The sequence below is a fragment of the Pseudoliparis swirei genome, chromosome 11, assembly GCF_029220125.1.
Source record: "Pseudoliparis swirei isolate HS2019 ecotype Mariana Trench chromosome 11, NWPU_hadal_v1, whole genome shotgun sequence".
NCBI classification, from domain to species: domain Eukaryota; kingdom Metazoa; phylum Chordata; class Actinopteri; order Perciformes; family Liparidae; genus Pseudoliparis; species Pseudoliparis swirei.
Window position 1 is genome coordinate 20892904 of NC_079398.1, and position 21363 is coordinate 20914266.

General features: G+C 42.5%; 3 protein-coding genes across 4 annotated transcripts in view; all 3 read left to right on the plus strand.

The window, feature by feature from the left end:
* Positions 1-81: 81 nt before the first annotated feature.
* rtf1 (RTF1 homolog, Paf1/RNA polymerase II complex component) lies at positions 82-8169 on the plus strand. Its single transcript, XM_056425923.1, is given in 19 exon segments — positions 82-169; positions 172-299; positions 1769-1879; positions 1979-2129; positions 2777-2978; positions 3073-3190; positions 3615-3726; positions 3830-3968; positions 4069-4246; positions 4392-4474; positions 4567-4654; positions 4781-4888; positions 4975-5052; positions 5146-5267; positions 5403-5460; positions 5800-5877; positions 5987-6085; positions 6339-6453; positions 7094-8169. Coding segments are annotated over 19 exon segments (2148 nt in total). The 5' UTR covers positions 82-96; the 3' UTR covers positions 7201-8169.
* Positions 8170-8804: 635 nt separating this feature from the next.
* Positions 8805-15214, plus strand: golga5 (golgin A5). The gene is made up of 13 exons (XM_056426296.1): positions 8805-8973; positions 10049-10702; positions 10929-11138; positions 11231-11450; positions 11543-11666; positions 11752-11955; positions 12513-12683; positions 12949-13077; positions 13172-13270; positions 13413-13635; positions 14490-14589; positions 14714-14777; positions 14859-15214. The coding sequence occupies exons 2-13, from the start codon at positions 10057-10059 to the stop codon at positions 14943-14945; spliced, it is 2277 nt and encodes a 758-aa protein (XP_056282271.1). The 5' UTR covers positions 8805-8973; positions 10049-10056; the 3' UTR covers positions 14946-15214.
* A 1093-nt stretch (positions 15215-16307) lies between these two features.
* Positions 16308-21363, plus strand: part of trip11 (thyroid hormone receptor interactor 11) — a 29103-nt gene continuing 24047 nt past the window's right edge. Inside the window, exons 1-2 of one of the 2 annotated variants that reach the window (XM_056427226.1) lie at positions 16308-17032; positions 21163-21239. In XM_056427226.1, coding sequence (XP_056283201.1) covers positions 16894-17032; positions 21163-21239 — 216 coding nt within the window. In that variant the 5' untranslated portion in view covers positions 16308-16893. The remainder of the gene's footprint in view (positions 17033-21162; positions 21240-21363) is intronic. The other variant, XM_056427227.1, reaches the window with a different exon arrangement.

Here is a 21363-nt window from a genome sequence, read left to right on the forward strand (position 1 = left end):
GTAATATGATAAACGCAAGTGTAAAGATGTTTTTTTTAAATTTCACCACAGAGCCATACAACTCCGACTGTAACTGTGGTATAAGTGCGAGCGCGCATGCTCAGTACTGCCTTTGTGTGGCTGAATGCAGAGCGAACTCGCTCGGCACTAGCAGCCGCGGCTAGCCTCAAACAGACGCCACAGAGGTAGCTCGCAGGTTAGCCGCGCAGCTAATCATGGTGAATATAAAGAAGCGGAAAGGTCGAGTCGTGATTGACTCTGACTCCGAGGACAGTGCTAGCGACGATAATTTAGATCAGGTAGGTGCGCGTTTCTTTTTCTCTCGATTTTCTTCAAAAGGGTTTGCTAAGTTGTTACTACTTTGAGGTGAAGCTAATGTGCGCTAGCGGACTGTTCGCCTCGCGTAAACGAGCTGAGAGAGTGGCCCTGTGTTATTTACAATCCTCTCCTCCTTTCTCAGTAAACGGCCTGTTCCCAATGACAAATACATGTTGGCTCTCCCCCCACCTACAAATGTTTCCCTAAGGTATGCAGGACGGAGGAAAGTGTGCGGTTAAAAACAGTGTCTTTTCATCAGCTAAATTACGCTCACGTTAAGGTTACACACGCGAGCACCAGCCACCAAAATGCCGCGCCACGGGCCTTTTGCAGGTTTCTCGTCGTAATCTGCTTGACAACGGTCATGCACGGTTGGAGGCGGGGGATTCTACGAGAGCGGGACGTTTGCACACACTGGAGTCGCAGTGGAGAGGAGTTGCACTTGAATTAGCTGGAAAAACCCATGAAGCTTATTTGCCGAATGACGTCATGGGCGCGGAGCTGTCGGTCTATTTCTGTTGTCAAACGAGCTCTGGCAAGCTGACGGAGAAGCGGGAGCTCTCCGGTCGAGCGTGTCAGTCTGAGGAGCTGTGATGCTGTGACTGTGATCCCCGTTAACCCCCCCGGTGGAGGTTACCTGACTGCACCAAGCAGTTCAACTCCGACACAGGAGTTGAGAGAAGTTCAGTTCGCCATGTTCCCTGGTTTGAGATGACCTTGTTACATTAATGAATACTTCCAACTTCAATACAAAGAACGGATGAGATACGAGACAAGTTGCTTTTGAATATTTCAAATCTCTATGTCTGAAAGTTAAATGCAATGCATGATTGGGGCCCGTGGTGTAATTGAGCCATCAGATCGCTGTGACTGATGGCAGAAATGCTGTATTCTATAACGACACAGACATAGGGATTTGAATCGGTCACCGATGCAGTCCACTCGATTGCTGCATCCCTACTTCAGGGTAATTTCTACGGACTGCAGTGTTTTTTATTATTATTTAGCTTCCTATTCTTGCATTAGCGCGTGATCTTGCTCAGATGTGAATTCAGGTCCTGTTTGAGAAAGATTCATTTTCGACAAATCACTGCTCACTTCTGCCATCTGAATGTGTTTTAATAACTTGTGGCTGGATTTGGCTTTTTACCTCCCATGTTGTGTTTACATGAGAGGAAACTGATCATTGCGATAAAGGCTTGGCAAATCAACTGTATTATTGGTAGCATTTGGGAGGTTTGTCCTTCAATGTACATATTACAAAGTAGTCAGTCCTTTAATATAACCACAAGGCGTGACAAATTGGATCCCAATGCATCTTCCGTGCAGCCTCAGGTTTATTTGCACCTGAATTTAAGATGTTCGCTCAGGATTAGATTCAAGACTCATGTGTGATTATGATTTTACTGAGTGCTCTATCAGAACCACAACAATGCATTCTCATTTTCAGGAGCTCTTGTCTTTGGCAAAGAGGAAGAGGGTGGATTCTGGTGATCAGGAAGAGCCGGTCAGCAAACCTGCAGCATCTACGGACTCCGAGACGTCCGATAGTGACGATGAGGTATGGCTCTTGTAGTTGTTGTCACATTTCTGTCTGGGACACGACAAACTGTTTCAGCTATTTGATGAATCAAACTGCATTTTTCGCCCCTCTTTCTAGTGGACTGTGGGTGGCACCAAAGGCAAAAAGAAGGTTAAGCCTGGGAAAGGTTCTGAGAAGAAGAATGCAACAAAGAAGAAGGTTAATAAAGCAACGGCGTCGGGCAGCTCAAATGGAAACAGCTCAGCTGAGAGCTCTGCGCCAGAGGAGGGTACGTCGTCAGCTTTAATGGGGGGGGGGGGGGGCAAATTGCCCCACGCACATCCTCAGGTTAATGGCATCTCACATAAAGTGCAAAGCAGAATGGCGAGAAACATTCTGAATTTTAGATTACGCACATCGCTGGGGTGCCGTGTCCATGGGTGTCAGGTGGCCTGGATTAGGTGACTCACTCACTCATCCCTTAAATCTAAGCTGGCACAACATGTAACATCTAAGCTGCTATTTGTTTATTTGTTTTATGTTGTCAAGCTATATACTGGGTCCACATGTTTATGGAAAACCTGGAAAAGTCTTCGAGCAATAGTTCTGAAAATCCGGTCAAAAATCCAGTGCACATTTCCCAAAAGATTTAAGATATAAGTGACAAGAAATAGATTCCGGAATCTAAGCCTCTCTTCCTTTCAATTCTATAAAACAACTAATTAAATACTTGGTATCTTTACTTGGTAAATTAAATATGTGGTAAGTGTGCTTCTTCCTTAGCCAATGCTTTTTAAAATGCGTGTCTCACACAATCTTTTCGGAGACGCATAAAATTGGCGATGACAGCTCAGGTTAAAATACCTTTTGTAGTATTTGGTCTGCACTCTGGATAAGAACTCGGCTGAGTGATTTTGTATTTGTATTCTCCATCAGGTGAGGTGTCTGATTCCGAGAGCAACAGCTCGTCCTCCAGCTCCGACTCGGACTCCTCCGAAGACGAGGTGTTCAGGGACGGTTACGACGACGACTTGATGGGAGACTCGGAGGACAGAGCTCGCCTGGAGCAGATGACCGAGAAGGAGAGAGAGCAAGAGCTGTTCAACAGAATTGAGAAGAGAGAGGTGCTAAAGAGACGGTGAGTGGGGAAATAACATCACATGTCATCGAAAACTTAAATGCTTTTACTCTGCTGGGATTTTTCAAGACGTTTGTTCTGTTTGTTTTGACAGTTTTGAAATCAAGAAAAAGCTGAAGACGGCAAAGAAGAAGGACAAAGAGGAGAAGAAAAAGAAGCAGGAGGAAGAGCAAGAAAAGAGGAAGCTCTCTCAGGTCCAAGACATGCAAGTGGTGAGTCCAGTTTCAGAGACATATTTAACAATATTAGACGGAATATTAGACCCTCATGAACAGACCTATTGGTTTTATTTGATCTCATACCATTGTAAATGTAATGTTTAAATCCGTGCACTATGTTGACTGTTGATTGTTGTTGTTTTGTTTGTCTGTCTAATGTAGACAAGCCGTCAAGTCAAATTCTTCGTGTGTTTATTAACACGTAGCAAATAAATTTCTGATTCTGATATTGTATGACAAAATAACAAAGTGTGTTACTGTGCTCGACTTTTAATAACCACGCAGGAGATCGTATCGGTAAAATAAAGATTTACAATATCCTCTGCACACAACTATGTTGTCAGTACTTGTTTTATGCATTTTAGCAGCATTACACCTTTTCTTTATCTGTCTGATTATGTCATCCACCCGTCTCCAGGTGATGTCACACAACAAAGAGAGACGATCCAAACGCGACGAAAAACTTGACAAAAAGTCCCAGGCCATGGAAGAGCTCAAGGCCGAGCGCGAGAAGAAGAAGAACAAAACAGGTCGGTGTGATTTATGTGACGTTTTCTCTTTTTTTTTACTCTGTGACTTTCGTGACAATTCAGTCGGTTCCAAAAGATGACATTGCGTCTCTTTGGCGAGCAGCCGAACTGTTGTCCAAGCGCCAGCCCCTGAAGACCAGCGAGGTTTACTCCGACGACGAGGAGGAAGAGGAGGAAGACGACGACAAATCGTCAATCAAGAGCGATCGGAGTTCCCGTTCATCGTCTTACGATGACGACGAGTACGTTCTCTTCTGCTCTTTTCTGAGTCTAAGCAATGCAAGGCCGCACATTTTTTTTCAGGATTGTCAAGTAACACCCGTGACTGTGTTCCGCTCACAGTAAAGACGATACTCCACCAAAGTCGCAGCCGGTTTCACTGCCGGATGAGCTCAACCGGGTCCGACTGTCCAGACACAAGCTGGAGCGCTGGTGCCACATGCCCTTCTTTGCTAAGACTGTGACCGGCTGCTTTGTGAGGATAGGGATTGGCAACAGCAGCAGCAAACCAGTTTATAGGGTAAGTTGGGGCTCCAGGTGTTCAATGACAGACGATGTGCTCTTTTATAATGCCGGTAGTGAAGATCCGTGACACATGGGTTTAGTTAAATACAGTCTGATTCGTGAAGTTTGAGTTAACTTTAGGCCTCCCTTGTTGTCGACAGATTGCTGAAATTATGGACGTGGTAGAGACGGCGAAGGTTTACCAACTTGGAACATCGAGAACAAACAAGGGATTACAATTAAGGTGGGTACACTGCATACACATTAAAGTAGGTAGTCAAGCTTTTCCATTGTCTGCTTACCAAAATGTGACTTTTTGTTGTCCGGCTTCCTCAGGCATGGCGGGGACACGCGGGTGTTCCGGCTTGAGTTTGTATCGAATCAGGAGTTTCTGGAAAGCGAGTTTATGAAGTGGAAAGATGCGGTACGTGTGCAAAACAATATGAAATGTTTCAACAGTTTAAAGTAGCATCTTGAATTTCTTCAAGAGACACGATGAGCTGCCTGTTCAGCCAGTGGAGAAGATTTCAAGTTAAATAAATTTTTCCAGATGATTGTCGCTGGAATGCAAGTACCGACTCTGGACGAGATCACCAAAAAGGAGCAGTCCATCAAAGAAGCTATGAACCATAAGTTCAACGACAAAGACATAGAAGATGTAAGTATTTTTCTTTAGATGTTAGTTGATTTTCTCTGGCCACGTGCATCATGCAGGGGAACAAAAATGTCCTTTCCTCGCTGCAGATTGTAAAAGAGAAGGACCGATTCCGAAAAGCGCCGGCGAATTATGCCATGAAGAAAACGCAGTTACTCAAAGATAAGGTAAGGGAAATCTGCAGGGACCCTAACTCTATCGTCATGGTCTGGCTTTTCGGACTCTTTTCTGACTCATTTTTGCCCTCATTTCGATTGAAGGCCATGGCAGAAGAGGTTGGAGATAATGAAAAGGTGAAAAAGATCCAGGACGAGATGAAAGAGCTGGAGGAAAGAGCGGAGGCCCTGGACAGACAAAGGACCAAGAGCATCTCCGCCATCAGGTACACGAGCAACCGTTATCAGGGTCTTTGAGCCTCTCTCCGGGAACTCTAAAAAAAACACAAGTTTGAGTTTCTGGCTTCAGACATATCGTTTTAAAGTTCTGAATGTGTTTTGATTTTCTATTTCTCATCCAGCTACATCAATCAGAGGAACAGAAGCTGGAACATTGTTGAATCTGAGAAAGCTCTGGTGGTAAGTGTCCTTCCTGAAGCACCGACATTTATCAATATGCATCGTTGACTGCAATGTTTATAAAGGCCGGTAAGAGATGGATCTTGAAACATGACCCAGATGTGTTCCTAACGCGGCAGCACTCCAATGAGACAGAGGTCGCTCGCAGTGCTATGTGTGTGTGTGTGTGTGAGGAGACGGGAGCCCTGTGTGTCCCACACTGTTGTAACATGAAGCCCCCAAATAGCCCAATCACACGGTGTCGTTTTGACTGCAGGTTTTATCGTTACAGATCAGTCAGTGGTCCGAGCTGTACGTTAAAATAACCTCATTTTAAATGTCTTATTTCTTTGCTCACAGGCTGAAGGACTAAATGCCAAAAACCAACAAATGGACCCTTTCACACGACGACAGTGCAAACCGACCATGGTGTCTAATGTAAGAAGCCTCTGATTATTTCACGTCACATTTCAGCTAAGTTCAAATTGATAAACACTGCGGAATGTAATTTTGTTAATCTCTCTTCCCGCTCGCTTCGGTTCCGCAGTCCCGAGACCCTTCGGTCCACGCAGCTATTCTGGCCCACCTGAACCAGAAGTACGGCTCTGGGTCAGCAGACGAAATTTGTGACGACATAAACAAACTGGTAAGCGGGGCCAGCAGTGAGAGACGGACGCTCCCAGTGCTTTCACATGTTGTTTGTGCTTGTTGTTAGGTTCTTTGCTTATTATGGATTTTTAACAAAGACAGTATTTTTATTCTAATCTGGGAAGAAGTAAAGGAGAAGTAAGTAAATAAGTAAATTCCTGATAAAAATAACTCCTATAAAGGAAGTTAATAATCTTTTATTCATAAAAGTATCTAAATGTCTAATCCTTCCTCTGGTTGTTATATTACAGGGGCAACCAAACTCAAAAGACAAGGACGGCCCCAAGCCGGACACAGACCTCTCGGAGGACTTGTTTAAAGTTCACGATTTTGACGTTAAGATTGACCTCCAGGTTCCCAATGCAGGTGAGATTATCTTTTACCAATGTTTTTATTTATAATTTTTTTTTAATTGCTCATCTTGGGTGTATGTTTTACCAGAGCTGGTCAATATGGAGAATATCACTATTTTTGACAATACACCTTGATATAGTAACAATACTGTAAAGGTTGACTATTGTTGCTTTCACAAAACATTCCCACAATGAGGTGTTTTCAGAGATGCCAGGTGTCATCAGTACGTTTAGAAAATTGCATCATTTTACTGGACTACAGCCTTTAAAACCAAAAAAAGAACTTCTGCTATTTTACAATATTCTACATCCGAGACGATATCAAGTCCCATATTCAATTCAATTCAGTTTATTTATATAGCCCAATTTCACAAATTACTAATTTGTCTCAGAGTGCTTTACAATCTGTACACATAGACATCCCTGCCCCAAAACCTCGCATCGGATCAGGAAAAACTCCCAAATAACCCTTCAGGGGGAAAAAAAGGGAAGAAACCTTCAGGAGAGCAACAGAGGAGGATCCCTCCATATCATGAGATCGATACATTACCGAGCCCTATACTGCACTTGGCCGCAGCAGTAAGTTGGCTGCGGTACGTTAACCGCAGCTCTTTAGAAACGAGACGCATCAATCTTGCTGTTGTGTTCCGCAGAGACGAAATCTCTGTCCGTGAGCTCCAACGCGCTGCCGGCGAAGGACGGAGCTCCCCGGAGGTCCCTCAACCTGGAGGACTACAAGAAGAGGAGGGGTCTGATCTGATGTGGTAGTCCATCGTTCAGTCACCACATTGCATGTGTAATTGGCTGCACAAGAGAGAGGGGGAGGGAGGGAGAGAGAGAGTGTATGTGTGTGTGTGTGTGTTTGTGTATATGTGTGTGGCTGAGGGAGAGAGTGGGCGTGTGATTGACTCCAAGGACGTATGTTTGAATGTTGATACAGACTGTTTATCTGAACACAGAGGAAATACTGATTGAGCGAAGATAACATTTTTCTCAAAGGATCTCTCTCGGAGGAAACTTGTCCAGATATTTGTTGTTTTGTTATTTTTGCATTATCGCACACAAACTTGTATATTGAGTTGTGTTTTTCTTTTCTTTTTTTAATGTATTTAACTTTTTTTGGGATCTTCTGGCTCCCACTCCATTTTTCAGAGGTTTTTTTTGTCTCTTTTTTTCTTCTCTGAATGGACACAGCGCCTGTGGATTATGACCTTGAACAAATACACTATGTTAGAAGACTTAGATTGTTGAGGTATTTTGAAATTACTGGACTGGATATCTAATGATCCTCAACAATAAATTACTGTCCAAAATCTTTTCCTCACTATATGTGTGATCATCTGCTCTGCCCTTCCATCCTGAACAGCCTTGTGGGATTTTGTTTTTTTCGCGGAGTGTAGATGATCACCTTCTTTGACTCGACCGTGTCTCTGGCCTGCCGAGACAAATGTGAACAGTTCTGGACATTTATCACTTTTTAAGTCTTTGAAACTACTCAATTTCAGAGGAACCCTTTTTATATGACTGGTTATAAAAGTGTTGCTTCATTTCTGTTTTCTCTTTGTTGGTTGTTCATGGGATAACTTTCCCTGCCCATAACTCCCAGAGCTGATTCTATGTGTTCTCGATTGTGTCCATAAGTCAGTTCCTGTATTGATGTGGCATGCCATGTAAATATGCATTTTGGAGTGAGTGCGGAAAAAAACAATAAAGAGGCACTGTTTCATAACTTCTGTGTCGGTTTGTCTATTTTGCAATGTAAAGGTGAGACGCAACAACACGAGTCACCAGCTGAGGTTGTTATTTTATCTCTTTAAGATGAAAGCATGGAATTTAGTTATCCAGACTGAGCTGATATTATTTAATTGTTACTATTGTTAGTGTAATATAGTACATTTTAGTGTTAAATGTAACTACCTAACTACAGTTACCCTACAAAGGTTGGTTCTCACAAGCATCAGATAGCAGATGTGGAGGCTTGCACATCACTGGATTAAAAGAAAGAGCTCTGGCCTTGGTGTGCTCAATTTTTAAATATCAGCTGGAAACTAGCTTGAGCTATTTAAAGGGGCTACTTTATTCCCTTTCAATTTAATGTCAGTATTGTTGACTTATAAAATAGAAGTAGATACATTCTATTCCAAAAAGTATTGTACTCATTCTGCCACTGTTAATTCAATTTAACGCTAATGCTCGTTATGAGACAATACATGCTAAATCAGCTTTGGGTTAGCATCGCTTATATTTAATATTCACAGTGAGTCGACAAAACGAGCGGGAGGTGGGCGAAGTGTTTTTGTAAAACTCGTTGGTTCATTTCTGATCAGGCGCCTCTGAGGTCGCTCTGTTGTGGGGTCCTTGAAGCGCTTCCTGCTCCACGTAATGAGAAGATCACCAACATCCTCCTTGACACATAATGACATTTGATGGTGTTGGTCGAAGCGGCATTTCTCCTCCATGTTCACCAGTTGAGCCCCGGCGATAGAGCCAGCTGACCGGACACATTTGGACATCTCGGACGTCGTTTCTAACGGTACGTGAGAGGTTTTCCTCTTCAGTAGCTAAGCTGTTAGCTTCAGCAGTGATGGAGTTCATCCTGTACCAACTGTGTTTACTTTATGATAACGTAATCCCAGCTGCTGACGACTCCTGTAATATATCCTGTAGAGCGACATATTTGTCCTAGAAACAATGTTGTCGTGATAACTAACTAGCCAGCTTTGAGTCCGTCGGGTTGTTTAGCTGGCATACTAACTGTGAATAAATGGTGCATTCACTGTCTTGGGAGATTGAGTCTCTGAGGAAGACTTTCCTTATGAATATAGCGACAATTTAATCCTTACAATAAATTATTATCAGTCGTTGTCGTCCTGTTTGTTCAGAAGGGATAACGTTGCACTCCCAGTTTGGGATTATTTAGCTAATTCTCTTACAGCTCTTGTTATAAAAGTCTTATTGGACAACGTCGACCAAATCCATGTAATGGTATGTTAGATGCATGAAGAATATATATGATGGAGCATATACATGACGCTGATTGGGAAAAGTTATTTGGAAAGACTCGGACACAATAAAAATATAAATACAAATGGTTATTTCCCACCAGTCATGCACATGTTTCCTGATTTTCCATATAACTAACATGTGTTTAAAGACAAAAAGGGAATTTTGATACTTTCTTTTTGTTGTGATGAGAATTTCCAAAGCTCTAGTTAATGTGAAACGTTGTCATTACATTGTAATTGGCAAATCCTTTTTTTTTCTAACCAGACTGTCTGTGTGTACTGTGTGTTTACCCAGAAAACAATGTTGATACTGAACAGCAATCATGACTAAATGGATAAAACCAAACCTCAAGAGCTACAGCTTGTTTTGTAGATATTGATTATTTAATTTATTTGTTCAGTTTGACTGAACGACAATCCAATCAATTGGCTACTAATATTAACTTATTTGTGGAGCCCTGTATCACACTTTTACTCTCACGGTTTTATATTTGTTGATTCCTTTCAGAAGGGAAGGCTGATGTGTTAATACTTATTTATTATGCTAAAACTCAAATCTCCGCATTTTGGGACACAGTCAAATGTCAACGTTTCTGTCACTAGGATACACAATGTCCTGGTTTACTGACTTCGCGGGGAAGGCTGAAGAATTCCTGAATAAAGTGGACCAGGGAGCTGCCACTGCCCTGACCCTTAACCAGGAGAGAACATCTTCCTTTTCGTCGTCCTATGGGGAGGAATCAATTGTCAAACCTGAATACAACACTGCAGAATACAAGCCCCATGCAGCTGTGTCGCATCATGCCTACGCATTCTCTGGTGATGCACCGGGCTTTGTTGCTGCAGCAGCTGCCAACATCAAGAGATCCAGTGCTCCCCTACTGGCTGGCACTGCCAACACGACCAGTGTTCCCGCTGGTTCTAACAGCGCTGCCAAGACCTCGTCCGGCTTTGTGAGGCCCGTTAAAACGACCGAGCAGGACGTGGACGACGACATGCTCTTTGACTTTCTGAACAGCTCGGAGCCTCCGGACAGCAACAGGAGGGATTCAAGAAGAGAACTTGTGAAAGTGGCAATTCCGGTTACTGAGGCCCAAAACCCAACGCCTCCTCCTTCCACCACTCCTCATAGCATCCCCTCGGCCCCATCGACGCCCCCCTCAACCCGGGGTGTATCCAGGGCCTCCAGCATGAGCTCACTGTCTGCTCACAGCTTTAAAACATCAGAGGAGAGCTCTGCTAAAGAACAAAGCCACGGTACGATTAATACCTTACATATTACAGTTTTCAGTCGGTGTTGGAACGCATGTTAGGTTTCCTTATTCATAATATCATTAAATGTTTTATAAGACATCGTCATTAGTACTATTTTGTCTTGTCCACCTGTAGATGGACAGCTGTACAACAAAACAATTTACATCCATTTAGGCATTTATTTTGTAATGATGTTTTTTGTGTGTTTTCCCTTTTCCCCCCACCACAGACACACCTGATAGTTCAGACTCGGGCATGGCTGTCCTGCTAGAGTCCAGAAGGCAGGAGCTTCCCCCTCCTCCTCCTCCTCCCACGGAGGAGCCACAGAGCCACATCCTGTCCAGTTTGCGTCTGGAGAACCAGCTGCTGCGCAGCGAGGTTGCCTCCCTCAACCAGGAGATGGCTTCGGTCATCCAGAGGGCAAAAGACTTACAAGACGGTAAGAGATGAGACGAACCCGTCCGGAACCAAGATGGCCTACATACCTGCACCCGTCCCTCTGAATGATTAAGTCGTGTTCTTCTCCTGTAGAGTTGAACCAGGCTCGTCTGCGTGCGGACAGATGGAACTCTGAGCAGTCGCAGACTGACCGGATGGTACGGGAACTTCGGTCGAAAGTTGACGACTTAACAGAAGCCCTCTCTGCCAAAGACGGTCAACTCGCAGTCCTGAAAATCCGGCTCGATGAAGCCGATCAGATGCTGAAGTCCCGCTGTGCTGCGTTGGAAGAGGCACAGGTGGAGCGGTCAAGGTGCACTTTCTGAACCATGGAATTGAAATAGAGATCAGATTCAGCTTTTATATGAATTGGTTAATATATTATTTTCCTTGTCTGGTTTTTAGAATCATGCAAAACCAAACAGAGGGGAGCAGCATGCAGTCCCAAGCTATTGAAACGATACAGGCGAGGCTGCGAGACGCCGAACTGGCCCTCAGGAGGGAGAAGGACGGCTACCGGCAGATGCAGGTGCTCACGATGCTCATGATCACAGTTAGGTATGGACTGAACACGTGGAATTGATTAGGCTTCATAATCCCGTGTTCTTGTGTAGAGCGAGTTTGCCGGCCGCCTGTCCAAAGTGGAGGCTGAGAGGCAGATCCTCGCCGAGTCGGTGACCGCAGCAGAGCGTCGGGCTGCAGAGGAGAAGCTCAGGGTCGACGACATCCAGCTGCAATTGAAAAGTGCCAAAACTGGGGCTGAGAATGACAAGCAGGAGTTACAAGACTACAAGCACAAAGCGTCACGCATCCTACAAGTGAGACGTGCTGTCCTTTTTTCGTGCCAGCATTTATATAACCCTCCTGTTACCGTTGGGGTCAATTTGACCCCATTCAATGTTTAACATCTCTCAACAAATTACTAACATCAGTTTTTTTGCTTCATATTTCATGACTTTTCCTCATTTATTGGGTACAACTGGGTAAACATAAAATTCACATGATATGTTTTCAATGTCCTGTACACAACATGTACGCATCGGTGTTCTTTGGGGTCAATTTGATATAAAAGAATATGTACTTAGAAGTAATATAAAGCCATTAAAACACCAGCAGGGGCTTTTTATTTAATGGGCTATTTAAGGTAGTCAACAAACATAAAGTACCTGACACCTAAAAACGAAAAAATATGAATTCTAATAATTTTCTGGAGGTTTTAATTGCTGTGGTCAAATTGACCCCAAGGGTAAAAGATGTTAGTAAATTTGACGGTAACAGGAGGGTTAAGACATTTGTGTGTTTTTTTTTGTGTCATTAAGCTTTTTTTTGTTGCTGAGCTTAAAGGATGTTGATAACGTTTTAAATGGTCCTCTAGTCCAAAGAGAAGCTGATCAGTAGTCTGAAGGAGGGATCTGGTCTAGACACCCTGGACGGCAGCGGGGCCATGGCTCTGGAGCTGGAGGACCTGCGTCACGAGAAGGAACTGCAGAGGGAGGACGTCCAAAAACTACAGGGGCAAGTGCAAACACTTCGGATAGAAATACAGGTGAGATGCTCTGAATGGCAGAAACTATGGGCGGAGTAAGTGTTAATTCAAAGGAATGTGAGACTGCGTTGGTCCCTGTGTGGTTGATGGTAGGTTTGTGAATGTATGCGTTTGTATGATGTGAGGAGCGTTTATGATTTCTGTCTTAACTTTTGTTTGAGGTTGTTGTTTGGATATGATTGCAACATTGAACATCTACAGTTGAGACGTTGTTGTTGTTGTTGTTGTTGCAGCTGTACAAGTGAGACATGTTTTTGTCTGGTAGGATTTAGAGAATCAGGCCATAGCAGATGCAGAGACATGGCGGGAGCAGCAGATGCAGCTCGAGGAGCAACAGGCCTTACAGAACCGGGCTAAGCAGGAGGTGGAGGCTGACGTTGAGCGCTACAAACAGGTACGGGAGGGGTGATGATTTCTTAAAATGGCAGCTATAAAACTGTCATACATATTTGTCCTTAAACCTCATTCATATTTCTCTTAAATCACAGGAGCTTCAGTACCTAGAGGAAGAGAACCATCGAGCTAAAACCGCTCTGCAGAGCAGAGTCAAGGACAGGGAAGATGAAATCCAAAAGCTCAGGAACCAGGTGAGTCACTTTTTATACTTTAATACACTCAAATAATACAATGCATGTAAATGCAGAGCCCTCTCCCGAGAAGAGGGACGGGCGTCATGACGGATAGAAGCGTTGGTGAATTTAACGAATGATATTGATTATGTTCTTCCAGTTGACCAACAAGACTCTCAGCAGCAGCAGCCAGACGGAGCTGGAGAATCGTCTCCACCTGCTGACGGAGACGCTGATCCAGAAGCAGACGACGCTGGAGGCTCTGGGCACGGAGAAAAGCGCCCTGGTCTTTCAGCTGGAGCGTCTGGAACAGCAGCTGAAGAACTCTCAGGGAGGACAAGGCGGAGGGCCGTCCATCAACATGAGCGGTCTGGAGGGAGCAGGTAGGAGGTTCAGATGATTGTCAAAGTGTTTCTTATTTTAAAGTTACTGTGAGAGACTTTGAACGGATTATGAAAAAGACTCTATATGGACGTTCTATATAGTTATTCTTCATGCTCGTCGTCGGTGCCACAAGGTTAGATTCTGCCCAAAATCAGCAGAAAATCCTTCAGCTCAGACTCTTACTGGGCCTCCCTTACTGTAATGGCAGCAGCGGAGCGGATCTTAGCCCCTGCTCTCTACTGTAGGTGTTAAACTACATCGCCCCACTTCAAAACACCTGAACTATCCCTTTTTAAAGGATAAGAGATATGAGTATATATTTTCAATTCTAACTTGATATTAAAGTGTTCAATACCTGTACGAAACAGGACAGCAAACAAGAAAAAACATCAAGCAAGATGGTTGTAAATGACATTTCAACATATTTAACAAAACAACAAAAATGTGTTGAAATCAGTCTTTTGCAGATACTTTGTTTACCACAGTAACATCAGCTGATTTACCATGTTGGTACAGTTATTACACTCTTCTTGTTTTATATTTATGCAATCTTTTGTGTGTTTCAGCCTGTGTTTCACCAGTCATATAGATTTGAAAATGAAATATACCAGCACATACATTTAAAACTGGATATGTGTGTTTTGATTAGTTAAACATTGTTTTTTATTAAACCCTGTGTTTTATTAGAAAGTTCACAATGAATTCTCCACTGGTAACTTCTTTACTCGTGAGGTCTTTCTCTCTCTTTTTCTTGGTTGATTTGGTAGGGACAGTACACGTTAATAAAACATTACTGGAAATGCGCCACAGTTAGCCAAGAGGCTATTTTTCATCTTTGTGTGTGTATTTTCAGTCGCACGACAAAGAAACACACCCGTCCTGTTCAGTGACCAGGACAGTCCCGGAGTGTATGGCAGAGTACGCAGTGCAGCGAGCACCATCGACCGTTTCAGGTAACATTTCACAGAAGTGTTTGTTATTTATTTATTTTTGTCCTCACCATGACCGCATTGTTATCCCACTGTTTCCTGTGAGAGATGTGATCCCCAGTAATCGATGGAATATGTTGTGTTTCAGCATCAGACTGGGTATCTTCTTGAGGCGCTACCCTATAGCCAGAGTTTTCGTTATCCTGTACATAGTGAGTATTTAAAAAAATGGTATGCTGTTATTTTTCATCTTGATGAACTGTGGTTAATTTCAACTTCTTTTTTTTGTACAGGCGCTACTTCACTTCTGGGTCATGATTGTTCTCCTGACTTACACACCAGAAATGCACCATGATCTTCCTGAGGATAGAAGGCTTTAATTTTAACATTGGGTGTTTCAAATATGTTTGTCCTACAGCCTTCAATGTGAGGATGGTAAAAGCTGCTGGTACATGGGCTCTGGGTCCGGGCTCTCCCTGTTTTGCACAGAAATGCTATGAATTAAAGACATTTCCTCTGATTTATTCTTTATTTTTTACAACTAAAGATTGATATGTGACAGCTGCATCGAGTTTTAAAATAATGACAGAGTGATGTATTATGTGTATTGGTGGTTTTCTGAAAGGACAATAAATCAAATACAATCTCACATCTGTTCTCATCATCTGCTTTCAGGTCTCTTGAGATATATTTTGTTTGTTTTTTGGCTCGGGTTAAGGGGATCTTCAAAGCCCAAGTCAGTTTACTCGTAATGAGGAGTGTGACTCGGTTGAATAATGTCTTCTGAGGCTCTGCAGGAGCTTTTAAAAATAATTACTGATCAATATGTTTATGTCTATGTATAGAAAGTCATAATAATGTACATCTATAACAGAACTTAAGGCACTCAGAGCTGCCAAAGCACACATTTCGGACAGTTTTATGTCGTGAATATGTTACATTTCATGTTAAAACAGAAGAGTGAACAGACTGAAGAATTGTGCAGTGGAGCAATGACTAAGCATTCATGAGAGGATTGTGGATACTCTTATAGCTAATACTTCTCTACTTTAATTAATTTAAAACCCTTGTCACCTGCATTTATTATTCAAATACACTGTTAATGTCATTATTTACTTCACAACTGATGCACGACCAGTGATCTATAGCTAAACAAATGTGTTGCAGAAGGTGACTTGCGTTTTGGAGGATAATGGTTCAAAGTAGAGTAAATATACACTGCACTTCAAGACATAATCACTGTGCTTCACAACAGCAACAACAAAACTATCCAATAAAATGGCACTAAAAGTAATAGCATTATAAAAAGAAATATACACAAAGACCAACATAAGCGTAAGTATTAATTAAAATGAAGTATACAATAGGATATTAAATTAATAAAACAACATCATTGATTAATAGACATCACAGCAAGTCCAAGTGCATTTAAAAAACTATTTCTAGTGTTGATTTAAAAGAGGACAAGGACTTGACTTGCCTGATCTAAATATGAGGAAAGAATCCCACATATGAGAAGAAACATACTCCCAAGTCTCACATTAGTATATTTTGTACATCAGTAAGAAAAAGGGTATAGCTCTTGAATACAATGTAATTATAACATTTGGTTTAAATGTGGTTTATGTATAAATAACGATTTCACAAAAACAAGTCTAATTTACATACATTTCAAATGTGTCATCTTGCAATAAATGTATGAACACGCTGTATTATTTATCCGCTGGAGACTTCCGCCTGACTTTCAGTTGACGTTCTCTTGGTTCCTGAACGCACCTTGGATTTGTTGGTCCTCCAGTATCCCACAATGCACCGCGGCCCTGTTCCGTGTCCACGTCAAACCTGACAGCCATCGCCGCCGCAGCCGAGCTGACGGCTGCAGTTGAGGTGGCACTTTATGGACGCTGCGTTGTTTGGACCGGCGAGAAAACTGCCGAAAACACCTCTCGCGCTGCCCGTTAACGACCCAGAGCTCAACGCAACGACGTAATCTCCGTTGTTAGCTGTCTGGCTGCGATATAACGTCTCTTAGCTTAGCTTAGCTCGACACATTCCTGAAGGCAAAAGACCAGCTGTCATTAGCCGAACCGGGGTCTTTGCTAAATGAGCGTCTGTCAGCCTGAAACGCGACTTTGTTCCGGAAGATTAAAGTGGATTTTGAAGTTAACTAAGTCCCCTTGGTGTAGAGTTTACAGTTCAGCTTGATGACCGAGTTTACTGTCTCACCTCTGGAGTCAAAGCTAGGCTAGGCTAGCTCCCCCCCCCCCACCCCCCTTTAGTCCTCTTCGGCCCTGCTTTGTTTTGGTTTGTTTTGGAGTCCCCCTCGAGATGTCGTCCTGGCTGGGTGGAATCGGCTCCGGCCTCGGCCAGTCTCTGGGCCAGGTCGGTGGGAGCCTGTCCTCTTTCACCGGGCAGATCTCAAACTTTACCAAAGACATGCTGCTGGAAGGGGTGGAAGAAGTGGAGGGTAAGTGTGTGTTCCTGTTTTCTTTGTGAGGTCGCCACATCATCAGACTCAAGTTGTGAGTGACACAGCTGTCTCAGAGTGTTTTGTACACACATGATTAGCTGGTTGAGTATCAATCTTTAATTAAGCACACACTGAAAGGTGCATTTTAGGTTCAGAGGTCCTGACATGCCAACTAGCTGTTTCTAAAATAGAAAAGATGTTGGTCTTTAGTAAGATTGTACACGTATATCTGAATTGGGAAGCAACAGAGAAAACATTGAGCAGTAGAAGATTCATTGCAATGAAATCTGAAATGTTAATATGTTAAAGAACTGTAGCGTACGTCTCCAAAAAGTATCCGGTAACTGGAAAACTATTATCAAGGTTTGGCCGACTTACTGCGAGCGATGTGAAAAAACCAAGTAGACACGTGTGTTATTTGGTGTTTCGGTGTATTAACAGGCCCTGAAGAGAAATATATTGCTCTTATGGAACACTGTTACACACTCAGCTGTCATAATCAAAAGCAAAGGTCCGCTCACACGAGAGAAACATAAGCAGTTTGTAATAAGTACATCATGCTGAAAAAACAAATACAATGCAGACACTCAGCTGGCAGTTTATCTGGTGAAAACAATCCAAATCAATAAAACACTCCAACACGACAATATAACGACTTCCAATACGTTCAATGTTCTGTTTTTGTTGAAACCGCCACTGCTATCTCTATGAAAGTACTCCGCTGCTTTGTCTTGTCCTATGTTTTCAAGATAATCTCTTTCTCATTGTGAAAACTGAACATATGTAAACGTAACTCCCTTTTCTATTGCTGCCCTGTTGACACTGCGTGAGAGTTGGATGACGTGCAGGACGGTAGGAAGCGGCAGGGCGGATGTTTGCCAACACAGAAAGACATCAATATTTCCATTGGATTTAATTTGGGATCATTGCAGAAATTAAGCTCCGAATAAATCAACGTTGGCGAAGACGTTCTTTTAGTCTCATTCAGCCACTTGTTATGCGTCCGCCTTCTTTAAGACGCGTAAAAAGCTTCACGATTCTTGGGAGGAGTATTAACTGACGTATCGTATGTTTGAGAACGAGACTGTCGCGGCCATTTGTCGTCTGAAATCAAACAAAAACATAAATCAAACCGCCACTGATGCGCCGTGGGTTTCGGTGTCGACGCATGCAAAAGAAAGTACTGTCCATTTCCGCCTGTTGTTATTTTGATAATTTATTTCTTAAACCAACAAAAAAGAACAAACAAAATGTTGACACTTCCTCTCTGTGCTGTGGTAAAAAACCATTGGCCACCCAGGTGCATGCTGGTCCTGTGCCTACCCACCTCTACATATAACCACAGGTGCCCAGTGTTACCCAATCAGTGAACCTACAACTAAAAATATTAAACTAAACTACAACTATCCTAAGAAACAACTAACATATCAAAACATAACCTAAACTAGAATGGGCACTCGGTAGAGCGCATACCTTCGCATATCACAAGATTGGGCATTGAATTATGAACATGTTGGCATTAGTTGCATGCCAATTGGATAAAAATTGACCGTGCTATGGTAAAAAGAAGAGTTTGACCTTTTCATGACCTTGACCTTTGACCCGATTGATCCCAAAATCTAATCAAATGGTCCCCGGATAATAACCAATCATCCCACCAAATTTCATGCGATTCGGTTTAATACTTTTTGTGTTATGCGAGTAACACGCATACAAATATATAAATAAATACACGGCGATCAAAACATTACCTTCCGCATTTTCAATGCGAAGGTAATAAGCAATAAACAATCAATATTACTTTACAATAAATCCTAAATACAAAAGTCAAATTAAATAGCTCCAACAGAGACGTTAAAACCTCTTGTGTTAACCGCAGACCTTATTTCAGGCGTCAAACGAGGCGACCTGAAGTGCAAACATGCTCACTTGTTTTCTGTTTGCGGGATTCATTTCCGCAGCACTCGATAATGTTTGTCTGAGTTCACAGCGTGTCGTGCCTTTTTAAGTACTCTGCCTTTCCACATCACCGCTGCTCTGCATTTCGGTGTCCGATGTGAAGAGAGCACAGACACTAATTCACAGTTAATTCCATTCCTGTGCTTCAAGGTAACTGAACAAACCCGAGTATAAATAGTTTTGTGTTCATCACAGGGGAACCGCTCTGCTAATACTAAGTCTGTGACACAGCAGTCCAACTCTTTCCAGTCAGGATCACGCGATAGCTCGAACTCTGACTCGGGTCAGCAGGGTGACGATGCTTTTGAATTAAATTCAATTCAGTTTATTTGTATAGCCCAATTTCACAAATTACAAATTTGCCTCAGAGTGCTTTACAATCTGAACACATAGACATCCCTGACCTTTGACCTCACATCGGATCAGGAAAAACTCCCAAACAACCCTTCATGGGGAAAAAAGTGAAGAACCCTTCAGGAGAGCAACAGAGGAGGATCCCTCTCCAGGATGGACAGAACAATAGATGTCATGTGACCAGAAGGACACATTAGAGTTAAAATACATTCAATGAATATGACAGAGTGTATGAATAGTTGGTAGTCGGCATATTCCACCATGGAGACCTCCACCATCCATCAGGCAGATTTGAAGGATGAACAAAAACGTCCCTGTTGCCCTCCTGTAGCGTGGGTAAACCTTATGTTTCCTCTAGTTTTAATTGTAACCCACTATATTTTGCCGGGTGAAGCTGAAAGAGTTTTCATTCATGCACGTAGAAGAAAGCAAGTCAGACAACATCTACCGATCTGACAAAAAAAGTTATTTTGGTGTAAAATCTGAGGCAAACCTTCCCAGTCGATGCAGTCGGCCCCTCAGTTATCGTCTGTGGAGCCTGATGGAAACACAGATGACGGGGTTCACGATCAAATCAGATTCTATTGACGCTCCCTTTTGGAAAAGTTGACACTCGGTCCTGAATTGAATGCGTTCCTTGTTATCGGCTTACCGGCTCATGAGGGTTTTATGTTGACAAAATGCAATAGTTATGGAGTTTCTCCGTCTCATTTGGCCAGGTAAACCACAAAGTGCCATCACACTGAAGCAAACTGACAACAAGTGATAAAGTATTGACCCAAAGAGAACTTTGACCGCACATCTCCAACTCACAGCTCTAATCAAACACCAAACGCATGAATTCTTATCACTGAGAAGCTCTCTGGAAGTCAGGCCTTGAAGTAGATTATATTAAAAGGAACATTGAAAAAGACAGGGCGTGAACTGGAGCGAGATCTGCCTGGAGACTTTATTAGGTGTTGGCTGAGCTTCCTCCAGCTCTTAAGGTCACAGCACTCGATATGATCTCCAGAAATGTTGGCCCGTGTTGGTTTGTCATGTGAGCCCGGCGGGCAAGCCAGATCTGTGTGTTTAAATAAAACGAATAAGAAAAACAGCCACCAGTTATTATGTTTTGAATGTGCTTCTAAACTCGAAATTCACGTTATCAGAAAACTGATCAAATCCCGGAAAAAAAAGAAGTTTCTCTTTCTGTCTACATGAGAAAAACATCAAACTACTCTACCGTTCAAAAGTTTGGGGTCATCCAGACAATTTCGTGTCTTCCATGAAAACTCACTTTTATTTATCAAATGAATTGAAAATTGAATAGAAAATATAGTCAAGACATTGACAAGGTTAGAAATAATGATTAATATTTGAAGTATTAATTTTGTTCTTCAAACTTCAAGCTCAAAGGAAGGCCAGTTGTATAGCTTATATCACCAGCATAACTGTTTTCAGCTGTGCTGACATAATTGCACAAGGGTTTTCTAATCAGATATTAGTCTTCTAAGGCGATTAGCAAACACAATGTACCATTAGAACACTGGAGTGATCGTTGATGGAAATGGGCCTCTATACACCTCTGGAGATATTTCATTGGAAACCAGACGTTTCCACCTAGAATAGTCATTTACCACATTAACAATGTATAGTGTGTATTTTTGATTAATGTTATCTTCATTGAAAAAACAGTGCTTTTCTTTGAAAAATAAAGACATTTCTAAGTGACCCCAAACTTTTGAACGGTAGTGTATGTTTGCCTTTTTGTTTTTGCTTTAAACTGATATATTTTTGATATATTCAATGCTATATTCTCCTTGTAACTGCAGATGCTGCCACAGAACTACATGTGTCCAATACCAAGTTGGCCGACGTCGAGGGTGCTTTTGCCTCTCAGAAATCTGAGGTGAGATTCTTTGTGCATTTATTCACAAGTGGTCAGAAGTCGTCTTGCCCCAATACATTTGTTTTGTTCAATAGCAGTTATCAAATAACAGCAAAGACTAAAGTTGATTATTGCGTGTTAGCCG

Bases quoted from the DNA above. Each gene is read 5' to 3' on its own strand.
- golga5 (XM_056426296.1), top strand. From the start codon at position 10,057: ATGTCCTGGTTTACTGACTTCGCGGGGAAGGCTGAAGAATTCCTGAAT. The intron at 11,956-12,512 runs GTGAGACGTGCT...ATGGTCCTCTAG, and splicing joins AAGCGTCACGCATCCTACAA to TCCAAAGAGAAGCTGATCAG. The intron at 12,684-12,948 runs GTGAGATGCTCT...TTTGTCTGGTAG, and splicing joins CACTTCGGATAGAAATACAG to GATTTAGAGAATCAGGCCAT.